Source organism: Stenella coeruleoalba (genome assembly GCF_951394435.1).
Source record: "Stenella coeruleoalba genome assembly, chromosome: 3".
NCBI classification, from domain to species: domain Eukaryota; kingdom Metazoa; phylum Chordata; class Mammalia; order Artiodactyla; family Delphinidae; genus Stenella; species Stenella coeruleoalba.
Genome location: NC_137148.1, coordinates 167,894,517 through 167,911,603, shown reverse-complemented (window position 1 = coordinate 167,911,603; position 17,087 = coordinate 167,894,517). Strand labels below are relative to the sequence as shown.

General features: G+C 54.0%; 1 protein-coding gene across 1 annotated transcript; it reads left to right on the top strand.

Moving 5' to 3' along the window:
- Positions 1 to 455: 455 nt before the first annotated feature.
- MARCHF2 (membrane associated ring-CH-type finger 2) lies at positions 456 to 14,943 on the top strand. The gene is made up of 5 exons (XM_079915636.1): positions 456 to 592; positions 4,418 to 4,645; positions 10,045 to 10,240; positions 11,707 to 11,916; positions 14,171 to 14,943. The coding sequence occupies exons 2-5, from the start codon at positions 4,470 to 4,472 to the stop codon at positions 14,327 to 14,329; spliced, it is 741 nt and encodes a 246-aa protein (XP_079771762.1). The 5' UTR covers positions 456 to 592; positions 4,418 to 4,469; the 3' UTR covers positions 14,330 to 14,943.
- The last annotated feature ends 2,144 nt before the right edge of the window (positions 14,944 to 17,087 follow it).

The following is a 17,087-nucleotide window of genomic DNA, read 5'->3' as shown; positions in this document are numbered from 1 at the left end:
CTTCGCTAGTGTCGCGTTGAATTCTTTTTATTTTTTTTAACATCTTTATTGGGGTATAATTGCTTTACAATGGTGTGTTAGTTTCTGCTTTATAACAAAGTGAATCAGTTATACATATACATATGTTCCCATATCTCCTCCCTCTTGCGTCTCGCTCCCTCCCACCCTCCCTCGCGTTGAATTCTGTAACGGTATCTATTAACTGGTCTTCTGCAGGTGGCGCCACGTGCCCCGCTCGTGCCCCGAGTCGCCATGGGGAGGGGCCAGGGATGGGGGCGGGGCATAGACTGGGGTGGAGCCAGGACGCAGCAGGGGCGGGGCCAGCAGCTGCGGCGCCGCCGGGCCTGTGCGGCCCAGGACGTCCCCGTCGCCTCTGGCCCCGCCTCCCAGGGCGGGAGTTCTACGGCGACTGGCCAGTGTAGGCGAGAGGCGGTCGCCATTGGTTCGTGGCGCCGTCTGCTTGGCGGGCGGTGTCCCGACGCAGGTGCCGGCCGGAGCGGAGCTAGCGGCGCTGACGAGACCGGCCGGGCCGGGACCAGGGCCGGGGCAAGCGGAGGGGCCTGCGCGGCCGCCCGGCCCGGCCGCGGATCAGGTAGGCGCGGGCGGGAGGATGGGGCCGGAGGGTGCCGATCCGCGGGCCGGCCCCGAGTTTGAGGCCCGAGCCCGGCCCCCAGGCGGGACGGCCGGGCTCGGACAGTCGGCCTCAGCCTTCCCAGGGACGAGGTGATCGCAATTTCCGTCTTTGCAGAAGTCAGGAGGTCCTCTGGGGGCCGGCACACAGTAGGTGCCTCTCTGAGCCTCGGTCTCCTCATCTGTGAAACCGGGTCATCCTAGTACCAACCTAATTGGGCTGTTGGGAGGAATCAGGAGGTGGCAAATGAGGAAAGCGCTCTGCACACAGTAGGCGGTCAGTAAATGACCAGTCGCCTTCCCCAACCTCCTCCTCAGAGGGGCTCTGCCAGGAAAATAGTAAATATAATGACCCAGGCACTTGGTTAGCAGAGTGCCTGCCTGTTCGTGTGTGCTCAAAACGGGATAGCCAGAATTTATAGGATTAGGTCATTTAGTCCTCTATCGACCATATTAAGTGGAAGTACTAGAAACGTTCTCTGCTATACGGATGAGGAATCAAGGCTCAGAGAGGTCAAGCCTTTTGCACAGGGCTACACAGCGAGTAATGATCAGAGCTGCGATTAGAGCCTGGCCTTCAGTGCAGGGCCATTCAAGTACTGAAGGGCATACAGGAGCCTCTCTGTGGTAAGTGAAGAGGAATGAATGCATTTGACAGGCTCCATGTTTATCCTAAAAAATAATAACAGTGAGCATTTGTTGAGTGCTTACTGTGTGCCAGGCACTGGCTGTGCCTTGTCTCATCAAACCCTACCAACAGCTCTATAAGCTGATGACGGTAATTATCAATAGAGCTAATATTTATTGACTTTCTCATATTTATGCATGTATGAGCTGGGTTTCACTGGGACCCCCATTATACAGAAGAGAAAACTGAGGCCCAGAGAGCAAAGCAGCTGGACTGAGATGACACTGTGGGGAGCTAGGGCCCTCTGACTCTTCTTCCCTTGGATTCCTGCCCTCAGAAAAAAGGAGTCTGGGTAGGTGTGGAAAGGTTGTGGTTCCCCAGCGCCACCCCAGACAAGCCTAGCCAAGGGCGAGCTTCGCTGGAGGAATTGAGCCTGGCTGCTCCTTCCCAGGAAGCCCTCAGCAGACACAGTACACTAGCTTCATCAACTTATTTGACAAAGGAGAAAAATGAGGCCCAGAGAAGTCAAGTGTCTTGTTCCAGGACAGACAGCATTAGTAACAGAGTCAGGACTTAAAAGAACCCAGATCTCTTGAGTCCCAGACCCACCCACTGGACTAAGTTCAAATCCTGGCACTGTCCTGACTTAGCTGTGTGATCTTGGGCAAGAAGCTGCCCCTCTCTGAGCCTCAGTCTCCTCACCTGTCAAGTGGGGGTAATTATTGGACTTACGTCATAGTTTTGTTGTGAAGACTCAGTGAAATCCATCTCTCAAGCACTGGGCCAAGTTTGCTTGAGGCATTGGCTCGCTCTGCCATCCCAGCAGCCCCAGAGCTGCAGCCACCCTATCCTTGCATCCAGCCTCGAGTTTGGCCTCTTGCAAGCCCAAGCCTCTGTGCTTTGCACAGATCTCTAGCCTCTAAATATTTCTGATTCCCGTCATGGGTGCTGGCAGACCAGGGTCTGGGGGGCGGGGTCAAGAGACCTGGCTCTCCCAACCCTGCATTTACACAGAGGAGGGGCTGAAAAATTAATGCAGGAACTCTGTACTAGACACAGGGCCAGGTGCTGGAGAGACTGATGAGTGGAAGACAGACGTGGTTAAACCAGTAGATGAAGAAATAAGAGCATTTCATGGGAATTCCCTGGCGGTCCAGTGGTTAGGACTCTGCTCTTTCACTGCTGAGGGTCCAGGTTCAATCCCTAGTCGGGGAGCTAAGATCCCACAAGCCGTGCGGCGCGACCAAAAAAGAAAAAAAGGGAAAGAAATAAGGGCATTTCAGGCCCGTAGGCAGAGAGTCTTCTGCGCTGTTCCTAAGGCCGCTGAGTCACTGGACCCCCTGGGTCTGGCCGTTGCCCGGTTCTTGGATGGATCGAGAGGGAGCCCACTGCGGCCGTATGCCTGAGCACCCTCTCCAGTAGCTGCTGACTCAGGAATAAAGGCGACATTGGCCTCTCAAAATAAAAAGGAAAGAGCATTTCAGAGAGGGGTACATTCTGTAAGGGCAATAATGTGGACACCAATGGCACTTTGACCAGAGTGGTCAGGGAAAGCCTCTCTGGGGAGGTGACCTTTGAAGGGGACACTTATAACAACTGTTTGAGTTCAGTAAGCTTAGAACAGTACCCGGCTTGCAGTAGGTACTTAATAAACAGTAGCTGCTATTATTATTTTGGTGATTTGCAGGCCTTGCATTAGCAGATTTTACCAGTGTTTTTGTTTTTGCCTTGACAGTAAAAGAAATGATAGAACTTAATATACAGTAGCTGTGATGTTTCTTGTGATGCCCAATTACTTGCAGAAATGTGAAGGCCAATCCTTGGAGGGGCAAGAGGAGTGGATTCCCCTCTGCCTGCATTCCCTTGGGTAACCCAGCGACTTCCCTGCTGGCCTCTGAGCTGGAAATTCTGGTTGCAGGCACTCGGAAGGGACAGCAGTGTACACAACATGGCAGGCCTGGCCACTGCCCTGAGGATGTTATCTCAGTCATGCAGCCTTCCTCCCAGCCTCCTCCTGCCTCTGGGCTGACACTTGCTTATGTGGCCAACAGCAGCCCAACTATAGAGGCTCAGAAGGGCCTGCTGAGCCTGGAGGTCTTCTGGCTGAGCTGTTCAGAGACTGTTGATCTGGCAGCAGACTGTCCTGGTGCAAAAAGTTAGCCAATGACTTACACTGCTTCCCTCCCGCCCCTCTTTGGGTCTCAGAGTTTGACTGGCAAGGGTTGGTAAAAAACAATTGTGGGGGGACCTCAGCGAGTGTTTCGGGGGTCTCTGGATCATAGTTCCTAGGGACAAACGGTGGAGTATGAGACAAGTTTGGGACAGAGATCCTTAGCTCCAGAGCACCTGTATTGGCTTCAAGAGGCCTCTGTTACTTTCATGAAATTCTTCAAGGGAAACACACAAGACTCGCTGGCTGGTTCTGTGATGGAAGAAGAGCTTGCCAAGGGTTCCTTTTGTCAGGTCAGACCCTGGGGTGGGGGACAGAATCCTGCTGAAGTCTCCCACCCAGAGCAGACTCCAGATTGCTCCGGTGGCCTTTCCTTGGGGACAGAGGCATGGGTTAGAGCAGCTGCTTTGGTGGGTGGGGACAGAGACTGTCATGGTCCTCCCCAGCCTGGGCCACTTCCTTGATAGCCTGAGTTATCAAGGAGTTCAGAGCCCCACAAGAGGCCGTCAACCAGGAGGGTCAATGTGACTCACCATCCTGGTCTGCTGGGCCAAGTTTCTAGCTCAGTTCTGGCCCACTCAAAGGTGGGCGTGAGCCCAGGCCCAGCAATCCAGTCCATGGAGAACAGTCTCTACATGGTTGGCGGGCATGGTTCTGTTCCTGGAAAGCGCCAAGCACAGGGCCTGCTACACAGAAGGTGTTCAGTCACTGTTAGGTGCTGTTATTATGTCTGGAAAGGTGATATTGGGGGTGACCTGCATGCTTTGCAGGCTGGGCCGGGCTGGCCTTTCTTAGGAGGGTCAGAGGTAATATAATCAAGCCCCTGAGACGTGCCAGGCCTGGGCTGAGCTGCATGTGTGACCTTATTGAATCCTCACAGCCCCCTCCAAAGCCCCATTGTATAGATTGGGCAACCGAGGCTCAGAGAGCTGGATTCGGTGTGTGGCTTGCTAACCTTGCCCTTAATCTTCCTGCCGGCCTCTCCCCAGGCTCCTGGGACCATGGGCCTCGGGCCCTGAGGACGCGGGGCTCCCTGTGGCCATGACGACGGGTGACTGCTGTCACCTCCCTGGCTCCCCGTGCGACTGCTCCGACAGCCCCGCCTTCTCCAAGGTTGTGGAGGCCACGGGCCTTGGGCCACCCCAGTATGTGGCACAGGTGACTTCAAGGGACGGCCGGCTCCTCTCAACTGTCATCCGGGCCTTGGACACACCGAGGTTAGTGGTGGCCAAGCAGGGATCTTTGCCTTCACTCACTTCGCTCTCGGGCCCAAGGGATTTCCTCCCAGCCCTGCCTGGGGTCAGAAATCCAACTGCGGGAATCCCCTGGTGGTCCAGTGGTTAGGGCTTGGTGCTTTCACTGCCGGGGCCTGGGTTCGATCTCTGGTCGGGGAACTAAGATCCCACTAGCCGCGGGCCAGAAAAAAAAACAAAAAAGAAATCCAGCCACCTAGAGGGGCCAGGTGGGCAAATAAACCAGTAATCACCACGTGGAAACTGGCTAGCCAGGTCTGATTCTTCATGAAAAGCAGAAACTCCAGATTACTGGGTGAAATCTGAAGGTCCAATGTTGATGAGTAGCTCACGTCTTGGGGAGGCTGCTTGAGGAAATGGCTGGCTGTGGACTCAGGGTGCCTGGGCTCAGGTCCTGAGTAGAAGCCTCTCTCCCTGTACAACCTGGGAAGAGTTGCTTCACCCCCGTATCTCTAAACTGGGGACACCTTCCTCACTGGGTTGTTTTGAGAGTACATGGCCGTGGTCCACATAAAGTGCCCGCAAGGGGCTTTGCCACCTCCTAAGCAGTTGATAAATGTATTTAAACCTCAGTGCCAGCCTTCCAGACCCACGTGTGAGCTGAGTCTGCCTGGTTCACCAACTTGTCACCAGTTCCAAGGAAAAGAGATTTAAGGAAACCCCACACAAATTTAAATCCACTTTAACTCATTAAGATTTAATCTGGCCACCAGTTTTTCAAGTTTAATGTATTTTCATGATGTTTACTTGAGACAATTTAATTCATAAGCTTTTCTTTCCAATTTTTTTTTATTGTTACGATATAACACAATTTAGCTTCTTGGCCATTTTATTTTTATTTAATTTATTTATTTTATTTATTTATCTTTGGCTGTGTTGGGTCTTCATTGCTGCACGCGGGCTTTCTCTAGTTGTGGCAAGCAGGCGCTACTCTTCGTTGCGGTGCGCGGGCTTCTCATTGTGGTGGCTTCTCTTGTTGCAGAGCATGGACTCTAGGTGCGCAGCTTCAGTAGCTGTGGCGTGCAGACTCAGTAGTCGTGGCTCGTGGGCTCTAGAGTGCAGGCTCAGTAGCTGTGGCGCACGGCTTAGTTGCTCCGTGGCATGTGGGTTCTTCCCGGACCAGGGCTCGAACCCGTGTGCCCTGCGTTGGCAGGCGGATTCTTAACCACTGCGCCACCAAGGAAGCCCTCTTGGCCATTTTAAAGTGTACAGTTCAGTGGCTTTAAGTACATTCACAGTGTTGTGCAACCATCACCACCATTCAACCCCATAACTGTTTTGATCTTGCAAAACTGAAACTCTGTCCTCATTAGACACTCACTCCCCAGCCCCCGGCCCCCACCATCTACTTTCTATCTCTGTGGATCTGACTCCTGTAGGGACCCCCTGTGAGTGGAATCAGACAGTATTTGTCCTTTTGTGACGGCTTCTTTCACTGAGCATCATGTCTCTAGGGTTCATCTGTGTTGTAGCAGGTGTCAGAGTCAATTCATAAGCTTTTCATTCAAAACATAAAAAGAAGCAGATGGAAGCCTTGCAGTGCTTTGGAGGGAGCCCACTGCCAGTCACGCTGTAAGTCTTTGCCTGGCATCACTTCTTTCAGGAAGCCTTGCCTAAGCCCAGATGAGATTGGCGTTCTCCTTCTGGGCTTCCTCCAGGGTCTTGGTTTTTATGTCTGCATCTCCATCAGACTCCCTGAAGTCAGGACAGGGTCTGTGCTTCTTGAGCCAGGCCCAGAGCAAGGGGACCCTTGGTGGGCCCAGGGGCCTCCTAGCCAGAGCTGCCGGGGTGGGGGGCAGGGAGGAAGTCTCCCTCCATGGGGTTCCTGGGGGCCACTGAGTGAGTTGACGTCACCTTGCCCCACCCTCCCTTTTTACACCTGGGGAAACCGAGTCCCAGAGGGAGCTGGACCCCTGCCAGTGTCACTGAGCAGAGCTGAGGCTTGAACCTAGGGCTCCCCCTTGGGTGTGGGGGGCAGGAGGAGAAGCCTGTTCGGTCCCATCAGCCTCCCCTGCAGCCCTCAGAGACCCAGGCAAGCAGCGGTACCAGAGCGGCCCCTCCGTGGGCAGCTGGTGGTCAGGACAGCTCTGCCCACTGAGACTGACCGCAGGGCCCTCCTGATCTGCCCCTCTGCCATTTTTTATTTTTTTGGCTGGATTGTATGGTAGTGCTATTTTTTTTTTAATTTTTAAATTTTTTATATAATTTTTAAAGGTTACAGTCCATTTACAGTTATTACAAAATATTGGCTCTATTCCCGGTGCTGTACAAGACATCCCTGTAACCTATCTGACACCCAATAGTTCGTACCTCCCGCTTCCCGACCCTCACGTTGCCCTTCTCCTCCCTCTCCCCTCTGGTAACCACTAGTTTGTTCTCTATATCTCTGAGTCTGCTTTTTGTGTTGTTATACTCACTAGTTTCTTGTATTTTTTAGATTCCACACATAAGCGTATAGTAATTGTCTTTCTCTGTCTGACTCATTTCACTCAGCATAACACCCTCCAAGTCCATCCATGTTGCTGCAAATGGCAAAATTTCGTTCTTTTTGACGGCTGTCTCTTCTGCCTTTTTGTTTTGTTTTGGTTTTGGGCTGCACCGTGAGGCATGTGGGATCTTAATTCCCCGGCTAGGGATCGAACCCGTACTCCCTGCAGTGGAAGCACGGAGTCTTAACCACTGGACCGCCAGGGAAGTCCCCCCTCTGCCTTTTTTTTTTTTTTTCTTGCCGTACGCGGGCCTCCCACTGTTGTGGCCTCTCCCGCTGTGGAGCACAGGCTCCAGACGCGCAGGCTCAGCGGCCATGGCTCACGGGCCCAGCCGCTCCGTGGCACGTGGGATCTTCCCGTACCGGGGCACGAGCCCGCGTCCCCTGCATCGGCAGGCGGACTCTCAACCACTGCGCCACCAGGGAAGCCCCCCTCTGCCTTTTGATGCAGCTCAATCCCAACTTGCCCAGACTGAAGGCCAGGGCAGAACAACCCTTCCTAGAGAGAGGGCTGCTGTTTTCCCAGAGGGTTGTCATCATCCAGGGATGGGGCCCTCTTTACAGCCTCCTGGCCGATCTCCCCAGGAGGAAATGAGGATCCTCCACTGCCACTGCTGGGAGGTGCTGGGATCGGCAGAGGCCACACAAGCAGGTCACTGTCCCCCTCCTTCTCTTCACTCACCCTGTAACTCCTCCTCCCAGCCAGCCTGTGCCATCTGGGAGCAGCAAGGGTGGGGCTGAAAGATACTGTCCCCGGCACCTGGCTGGTTCCATGACCATAAAATCAAGCCTTCCATTTCACTTCAGAGGAGACCCTGATTCCTGGGGGCGCATGGCACCCCAAGTGGGGCAGAAAGTTCTGGATCCTGAAACCTTCAGAGGACAAAGAGGAAGGCCCAGGAGGTATCTCCAGGCCCCAGGACAATCCACAAAGGCTCAAGGCTTGAGGGCCAGCACCTGGGGCCCCTCTGGCCTCTGTGAGGCCTCCATTCTCTCCGCCCCCTGGTCTGTGAGCCAGGCCCTCCTGGAAGCTGCCCTGAGCATTTCCACACCCCCCAGCCCTTCCACCTGGCCTCCTCCCGCTGCCCGATTCCCCATGGCTTCCATTTCCATCTCCCTTCTGCCCATGGAGCATGCTCTGGTCAGCTCCACTGGGATCTGTGGATGTCTCACCCGCTCCCCCGTCCCATCTCCTCCTCAACTGTATCATTTGCATAATTTTCCTCCCAGAATTTCGGGAGTAAAGCCCATTTCTCTTGCCCTACTACCGGTGGCAGGCAGCCTAGTGGCTCAGAGTATACAGGCCTGGAGTGACTTCCTGGGTTCCAATCCCAGCTGTGCCCGACGACTGGCTGTGTGACTTCTGCACAAACAAGTTAACCCCTCGATGCCTCAGTTTCCCTGTCTGTAAAGCAGGGGCAAAAAGAGCACCTTCCTCCCCGGCTCCCTGTGAGAATGAGAAAAATTAACCCAGATGTTGCCCTCCAAATTGTGCATGGGACCTCATCAGTGCTCAATCATAAATCAGTGTGTGCTTTGTTTTCTTGTGTTTTGTTTTCTCTGAACTTGCACCTCTGAAGTAGGGTTCTTCAGGGACAAACCCCAAAACCGACGTGGCTCTCCCTCAAGGTCCTCGTCACTTCCACTTCCCGGCTTGGTTTCCGGAGCAGGGATCCCTTTCCTGTTCACTTGATGTGTGTGGGGAGTGTGGGAGCAGAGGGGAGCCGGGCATGCCCTTTTGACCTTGGAGGAAAAAGTAGCAGCCCAGGCACAGGATTGAGGACCAGAAAGCAGACCTGAGGGGTCAGCTCAGCTCTTGGGTTTCAAAGCAGCCAGGCCCCGTCCCACAGCAGGAGACACTGAGAAAAGGATAGAAAGTTTCTGAGGGGAAACTGGCGTTATCTGGAAAACAGCTCTCCTGCTCCGCCTCCTCCGTGTGTTCCCGCAGTCCTCTCTCTGGGCAGAAATGTCTGGAAAACAATGACTCATGTGCTGGACAGCCGCTGGGGCCACCAAGGCCACGCCCCTGGCCCTGAGCTGCCCCAGGAAGGACCCAGCATCCCCAGAGACCAAGCTGGGGCCGAGACTTCCCTGAAGCAGCTTCCTGCAGACGCTTTTTATGTCTGTTTTCCGAGCCTCACTAGAGCAGAAGAGCCAGGGAGCTCTTCTCCCTGGACGCACAGGTTTCTTAGGTAGCATGGCCTTCAGGTGCGGCTGGATCCAGAGCTTCTGATGGTGTCCTTGAGACTCTGCTTCTCCTTATCTCTTGGCTCCACCTTCCTCTGTTTCCCTCTGTTTTGGCATCATTTACAGACTCCATGTGGGGACCAGGCTGCTGCCAGCAGCTCCAGACTTACATCAGCCATGCTGCCTGTAGTTCTGGAGTTTAGGGAAAAAAAAAAAAAAAGAATTTCAGGAATCAATTCCCAGTGGCTCTGATTGCATCACACATGCTGTTCCCTGAATCGGCCCCTATGACCAGGGACGTGTGGTGTTTTGATTGGTCAGGCCTGAGGTCATTAGGGGTGTCGTCTTGAGGACCAAGAGTTGAGAGTGGATTGGTTGCCCAGTACAATCATGGTGGCATTGTAGGAGAAGGAGGAGTGGACGCTGGGCAGGCAGGTACAAGTGATGCTCACCCTGGGCTGAAAAAGGTGCCACGGGAAACTTGGGGAGGGAGCACATCACTCCACCTGTGGGAGTCTGTGAAGACTTCCCAAGGGAAAGGATATTTGGAGCCGGGCGTTGAAGGATGAGTAGGAGTTTGCCAAGTAGCAGCATATAGGGGTGATGCTGAGCTTGTGATCCAGTGCATGTGAAGTAGGCATAGACAGGAAACTTGATCGTTACTCATGTGTCCCATCTCTGTGTCTAGCGATGGTCCATTCTGCAGGATCTGCCATGAGGGAGCGAATGGGGAGAGCTTGCTGTCTCCATGTGGTTGCACCGGCACACTGGGCGCTGTGCACAAGAGCTGTCTGGAGAGATGGCTTTCCTCATCCAATACCAGCTACTGCGAGCTGTGCCACACGGAGTTTGCAGTGGAGAAGAGGCCCCGGCCCCTCACAGAGGTATGCTTGGGAGTCTGAGGTTGGAGTGGGCAGAGGGGAAGAAGGTAGGCGTGGGGCAGGAGGAGGGAATTGCCCTGGAGGATCCTGGGGGGCTGGGGAAGCAGCTTCTCTATAGGGAGGAACCTTTCTCCTGTCCCCAGGGTCAGTTCTGCTGATGGGGGTGGGGAACCGGGCCTGAGATTCCAGACCTGACAGACCCTGTGCCTCCTCCCTGTTTTGATCACTTCAGGTGACCCTAAGGCTTAGACCTGAGGAATGAGAAGGGAGTTCCCAACCTGAGGAAGGGCAGTCCTGGCAGAGGGCACAGCAAGTGCAAAGGCTCTGAGGCCAGGAGAAGCTTGGTGTTTTTGACAAAGCCCACGTGGCTGGAGTGGAGCTAGTTAAAGGAGGAGGAGAGTGGCCCAGAAGGAGGGGTAGTGGCCTTGCCGGGGGGCTTTGTGGGCCAAGCCTGGGAGCTTAGACTGTAGCCTGAGTGTGCTGGGTGGGGGTTGAGATGGGATATTCCCAGGCATGACGGGAGCCACATGGCTTTCCAGAGCATTGCTGGTTGCCCGGGTGCCCTCCAGGCTCCTCTCTGCCCAGCTTGGCTTGGCATGGGGCAGCTGAGAGCTGCAGGGGGATGTCACTGTGCCGAGGTGTGGGCTCCTGGAAATGCCCCTGGCCCACCCGGGACATTGGGCTCTTAGGAGAACAGTTGGAGGGAGAGCCAGCCTGCCTGCACCGCTCCCCCCCACACGCTCCCACCCCAGTGCCTTTGCACATGCTCTTTCTGCAGCCTCGAGCGCTGTCCCCCCCATTCTTCACCAGGCCCCTTCTGCTCATTTGGTTCTCTGTGGTGTCACCTCCTCGGCATAGCCTTCCCCATCCGGATCATTCACCCTGTTTCATGCCTCCCCCGACTAGCATGGGAGCTATGGGCAGGGACTTTTTCCTGCCATCAACTGTGGCAGGCAGTGTAGCATAGAGGCCAAGACGCACAGGTCCTGGGACAAGACTTCCTGGGCTCCAGTCCTGGCTTTGTGGACGACTAGCCATATGAGTTTGCACAAATGGGTCAGCCTCTCTGTGCCCTCAGTTTCCCCCATCTATAAAACAAGGTCATGGGACTTCCCTGGCGGTCCAGTGGTTAAGACTCCGTGCTTCCACTGCAGGGGGCATGCGTCTGATCCCCTGCATGGCCAAAAACACCAAAGAACCAAAAAACAAAACACAGGGGCAGAAGTGCCCCGCACCTATCCGGGCCTGGCCTGTCATCGTCATCGTCTCCATAAATATTTGAAAGAAGGAATGAACGCAGGGAGGTGCCAGGCAGGAGGCTGGTCCTGCAGGGCCCAGTGATGAAGATGGGCATCAGCAGAAGGGGCGGAGGGCCTGGCGGTCCTGCACCCCATCCCCCCGCAGAGGCTCGAGGGAGGGCGGTGCATGACGGTCTCTCTCAGCAGCTCCCCCTCCCTTCTTCCCCGCAGTGGCTGAAGGACCCAGGGCCTCGGACAGAGAAGAGGACACTGTGCTGCGACATGGTGTGCTTCCTGTTCATCACGCCTCTGGCCGCGATCTCAGGCTGGCTGTGCCTGCGTGGGGCCCAGGACCACCTCAGGCTCCATAGCCGGCTGGAGGCGGTGGGGCTCATCGCCCTCACCATTGCTCTCTTTACCATCTACGTCCTCTGGACGCTGGTGAGTGGCTGCCTGCCACAGAGCAGGCATCTGCGAGCAGTCAGGCCCGGGGTTTGGTCAGTGGCTTGGAGGGGGTAGGGGGCGCCCTGCCTGCCTCGGTTTGTGGCTGGCCCTCGGGTGGAAGCAATTCCCAGCATCTCATGGAGCTCCAGATTCCAAGCTGGTCCAAGGTCCAGGGAGCCAGGCGTGAACCTTCTGCCCCAAGGATACAAGGGCACGTGATCACCTCTGCTGAGTGCAGGCCCTGCCAGCCACGAGCTCCACCAAGACTGTACTGGCGGTGGAGGGCGGGTGAGGGGGTTGGGGGGGGAGAGGCAGAGGGACACCAAAAGGCTGCGGAAGAAAGAGTAGGAGAAAGAGAGACAGAGAGAGAGGACCATCAAGAGACAGAGAAGGGACTTCCCTGGCGGTCCAGTGGTTAAGACGCCACGCTTGCACTGCAGGGGGCATGGGTTGATCCATGGTCCGGGAACTAAGATCGATCGCCCCACACGGGGGTGGGGTGGGTGCTGAGAGAGAAAACGACTGGGGTTGAGAGAGAGGGAGTGTAGTGGGGTGTTGTCCCCGGCTTCTGGCAGGCATGAGAACCCTCACTCAGAGAGGAAAGGTCCCCAGAGTCTGGCCCCTCAGACAGAACCACTGGCCTCCAGCTGTGGGGCACTCCCTCCTCAAGAATTGTTTCCCAGCACATCCACCAAGCAGGTTTTTTTTTTTTTTTGTGGTAGCGGGCCTCTCACTGTTGTGGCCTCTCCCATTGCGGAGCACAGGCTCCGGACGCGCAGGCTCAGCGGCCATGGCTCACGGGCCCAGCCGCTCCGCGGCATGCGGGATCCTCCCGGACCAGGGCACGAACCCGTGTCCCCTGCATTGGCAGGCGGACTCTCAACCACTGCGCCACCAGGGAAGCCCCAAGCAGGTTTTTTAATACAAGTAGGATGAAATCATAGGTCCTGCTTTGCAGTCTGCTTGTTTTCACTTTGCTAATGTCCTTTAAAAAAAACAAAAGGCAGCCACCCAACAATCCTTGATTGTATGGGCATGCTGTATTTTTTTAACTAATCCCTTTTGATGGACACTGGGATCATTTCCAATGTTTTTTTTTTGTTGGTTTGTTTTTTTGTTTCCCTTCTTTTTTTTGCCGTTATAAACTGTGTTTTGGGTGCCACCTGTGCAAATGTTTCTTGGAACTGGCTTGGTTAAAGAGTATGAACCATTGACATTTATTGGAAAAAAAAGTTTTTTCTTTTTAATAGATTTGACTCATTAGAGCAGTTTGAGGTTAAACAGCAAAATGGAGCATAAAGTACAGAGTTCTCCAAAATCCTCCCCCACACCTGCAGAGCCTCCTGCACGATCAGCAGGGCACCAGAGCAGTGCATTTATCACAGTCGATGAACCAACACTGACACATCATCACCCCCAGCCCATAGTTTACATTAGGGGTTCACTCTTGGTGTTGAACAATTTGTGGGTTTAGACAAATGTATAATGACATGTATCCACCATTAGAGTGTCATACAGAGTATTTTCACTGCCCTAAAACCCCTCTGTGATCCTCTGGTTCATCTCTCCCTCCCCCAAGCCCTGCTAACCACTGCTTCTCTTACTGTCTCCATAGTTTTGCCTTTTCCAGAATGTCCTATAGTTGGAATCATGCAGTCTATAGCCTTTTCAGTGAAAGCACCGAGTCCTAACCACTGGACCGCCAGGGAATTCCCTGTAGCCTTTTCAGATTTGCTTCTTTCCCTTAGTCATATGCATTTAAGCTTCCTCCATGTCTTTTCATGACTTGATAGCTCATTTCGTTTTGGTGCCAAATAACATTCCATCGTCTGGATGTCCCACAGTTTATTTATCCACTTACCCACTGAAGGACATCTTAGTTGCTTCCACATTTTGGCAGTTATGATCCATTGACGTTTGGCCCCTTCCAAGAGGCTTTATCACTTCACTGCCACCCTCTGAGAGACAGAAGGGGACCCCCCCCCCCTTCCACACACACACACACACACACAGACTCTCTCACCTTTGCAGGGCCCTCAGTGCTGGTGGGGAGGTTCCCCAGGTGAGGGAATGGGTGTGTGTGCACTGTCTGTGTGAGAAATGCCTGGATGCTGCCCCTGCTTCTGCAAGCAGGAGCCTGGTCCTGGTTAGGTCGAGGCAGATGCCTCAGGGGCCCGCTTTTCCTCTCTTGGGGGTAGAGGCTGGATGGCCAGAGGCTGGCCCTCCCACTCATCTCCACCCTGCCCTGCAGGTCTCATTCCGCTACCATTGCCAGCTGTACTCCGAGTGGAGAAGGACCAACCAGAAAGTGCGCCTGAAGATCCGGGCCACCGATGGCCCCGAAGGCACCCAGCACTCCTCTCTGGCAGCTGGGCTCCTGAAGAAGGTGGCAGAGGAGACGCCTGTGTGAAGGCCGGGCTGGCAGGGCCAGAGGCAGCTGGCGATGCCCTGGTGTTTGGAAGGACAGAAACTGCCCGACACTTCCGCACAGCTGGAATGCTTCTTAGGCCAAGAGATGCCAAAGTGGAGCTGATTCCGTGATTCCCGTGTGAAGCTATTCTCAGATCGTTTTGCACACTCTTACACACGAGGAGAACAGACGGACGTGGTCCCGAGCTTCGGATGGAGCAGGCACCCTGATCTCATTCTGAGGTCTACCTGGCCCCTCCTGGGCCAGCAGCCATGGCCAGAGGCGAGTCGCGGGCACCCATCGAGCTGGGAGGTTCCGCAAGCTTCTTGCACTTTTCTGCACCTGGCAGGCTCACATTCCCGGCACCCTCAACTTTATAAAGTTGCACCGTGTTTCAAAACCCACCCCCCTACCCCACCCCACCCCCAATGAATAAAAGGAGCCCTTGCTGGACAAAACGGACCTGTCAGTCACGTTTCTGAGGCCTCAAAGTGAGGGCACGGGGACCGAGGGGAGTCAGGACCACACAGAGGTAACAGCAGCAACAACCAAGGCTCTCAGCTGGTTTGAGGGATCACAGGGCTAGAAGCAAAGTGCGAGTTTTCAAGTGAAGAGCAGGTAGCAAGGCTATGTATTAAATGATTTAAAATAAATATACATAAGAATAATGTCTACTTCCTGTGTGTCTCCCGTGGGTCAGATACCCCGCTGGGCCCTTTACACTCACTCACAAGTAATGTCCACACTTACCGAGGGTCACCCTGAACAGGGCCCAGTACTTTTTTTTTTTTGGCCACATCATGCAGCATGTGAGGTCTTAACTCCTCAACCAGGGATCGAACCCTCACCCCCTGCATTGGAAGCACAGAGTCTTAACCACTGGACCGCCAGGGAAGTCCTGAGTTGTAGTTTGGTGCTAGGCTGACTTTCATGACCCTTAACCCTAGCAGAGAGAGAGCAAGTCTTAGACTCAGATCCTTTGACAGAGCGTATGACTGAATTTACACTTTAACAGCATCATTCTCTTATTTATTTTTTACAATAAGCTATTTATAGTAGGGTTTCAATGTGGGCTGTGAGGTAAAGCAACATTTTAACATCCTTTTTCTCTTTGACTTCACTGGGAGGCTTGCAGGATCTTAGTTCCCCAACTAGGGATCGAACCCAGGCCTTGGCAGTGAGAGGGCAGAATCCTAACCACCAGACCGTCAGCGAATTCCCAAAACATCCTTCTTTTAAAGAAAATAAAGTGTCAGTTACAGGAAAGAGTGAAGGAATTAATAGTGCAGGCAATGGCTAAACCCAGGAATCTGGGCAGTGTTGGATTAAATCAACCAGCCTATAGAGGAGCACAGCCTAGTAGAAAGTTTGTCTCCTCAGGCTGGGCTTGGCTTGTGGCTCATCTCCAGTCACACCCACTGCCGGAGAAGGGATCAGAGAAAAGGTGCCTTCTTGTCCCCGCTGCTTTGTATTCGGCCTCCTCTCCATGATTCTGACAGACTGCTGTGGCCTCTTCCGCCATTTCTGAGCCCTGTTGGGCGAGGGAATTCAGAGATTCATGAGGCTTCTTCTGGTCCAGGGGCCCCTCTGGTCTAGAGAGATCTAAGGGGGAGGGGGGAACTTCCCTGGCTGTCCAGGCCAAAAAAAAAAAAAGAGAGAGAGAGAGAGAGAGAGAGAGAGAGAGAGAGGTCTAACGGGGAGGAAAGGAAACTGAGATAGATTCCAGTGGGACCATGTGAAGAGGGTTGGTGTGCACAGGGGATTTTAGTAGATCAGAGATTTCCGGGGGGAGGGGGCGGGGTGGGTGGGTGGAGATGAGAGGAGGGGCTTGCAGATGGGCAAGAGAAAGGAGTTCTGAGACAGGTGAGTCTGGGAAGTTCTTGGGAATGGGAGCTGGAAAGAGAGGGTGGGGCCTATTCTCTGCCTTAGCCTGGGCTATTGGACTTATTCTCCGGGCCTGGAGTTCTCAGCCTGGCTGGATTAAGTATTTAATTTGGAGGAAGGTGTGGCAGGTGAGATAGTTCCTCAGAGCCTGATGAAATGTAGTTATTTTGTGAGATAGGGGGAAAAAAACCCATTTTTCCCATTGTGAGCTTAGAGTTTGGTGGTTAGATGGGAACTTCTTCAAGATCCAGTGAAGCATTTATTTCAAAGTACCAGAGACAACAGAGACCAGGGGTGGCTGCTGGGTAAGGGAGCCTGAGATCTCTGAATGCTGGGGGCTCTGGCCTCTTCCCAGGCCACTGTGGCTGTCCCAGGACATGGTCCTGTAACAGCCCTGAAAACCCATTTGTGGACAGGGCCAAGCTCTCAGGGCAGAGGGACCCACGGTCAGGCAGGAAGGAGCCTCCATCGTGTGATTTCTATCACCATGTTTGGCTTCTTGCTTGTTCATTCACTCAAGAAACATTCATAAGCACATTCAAAGTCTCCAGCTAGGCGTCTGGTTGTTGACGGCTGTTAGTGAGAGAGACCTAGGCCATGGGCTCTGCGCCCAGGACTTCTCAGAGTGGTGGGGAGACAGGTCGGATAGAGCCCAGATATTCTTGGTGCAGGACGATACTTGCTTAGAGAGAGAGCATTTTACACATTTGTCCTACGGCCTGGTCTTTCAGTGTCCTACCCTTGCCTGCCTAACTCCTTTCTAGCCTAGTAAACAGAACTTTCGCTGCCCTTCTGCCCTAGCTGTGATTACAGAAAGCTGGGAGTGACGAGGTCCACGTGTGGGGGGGTGGAGAGATGGTGCCTCTACCAGACC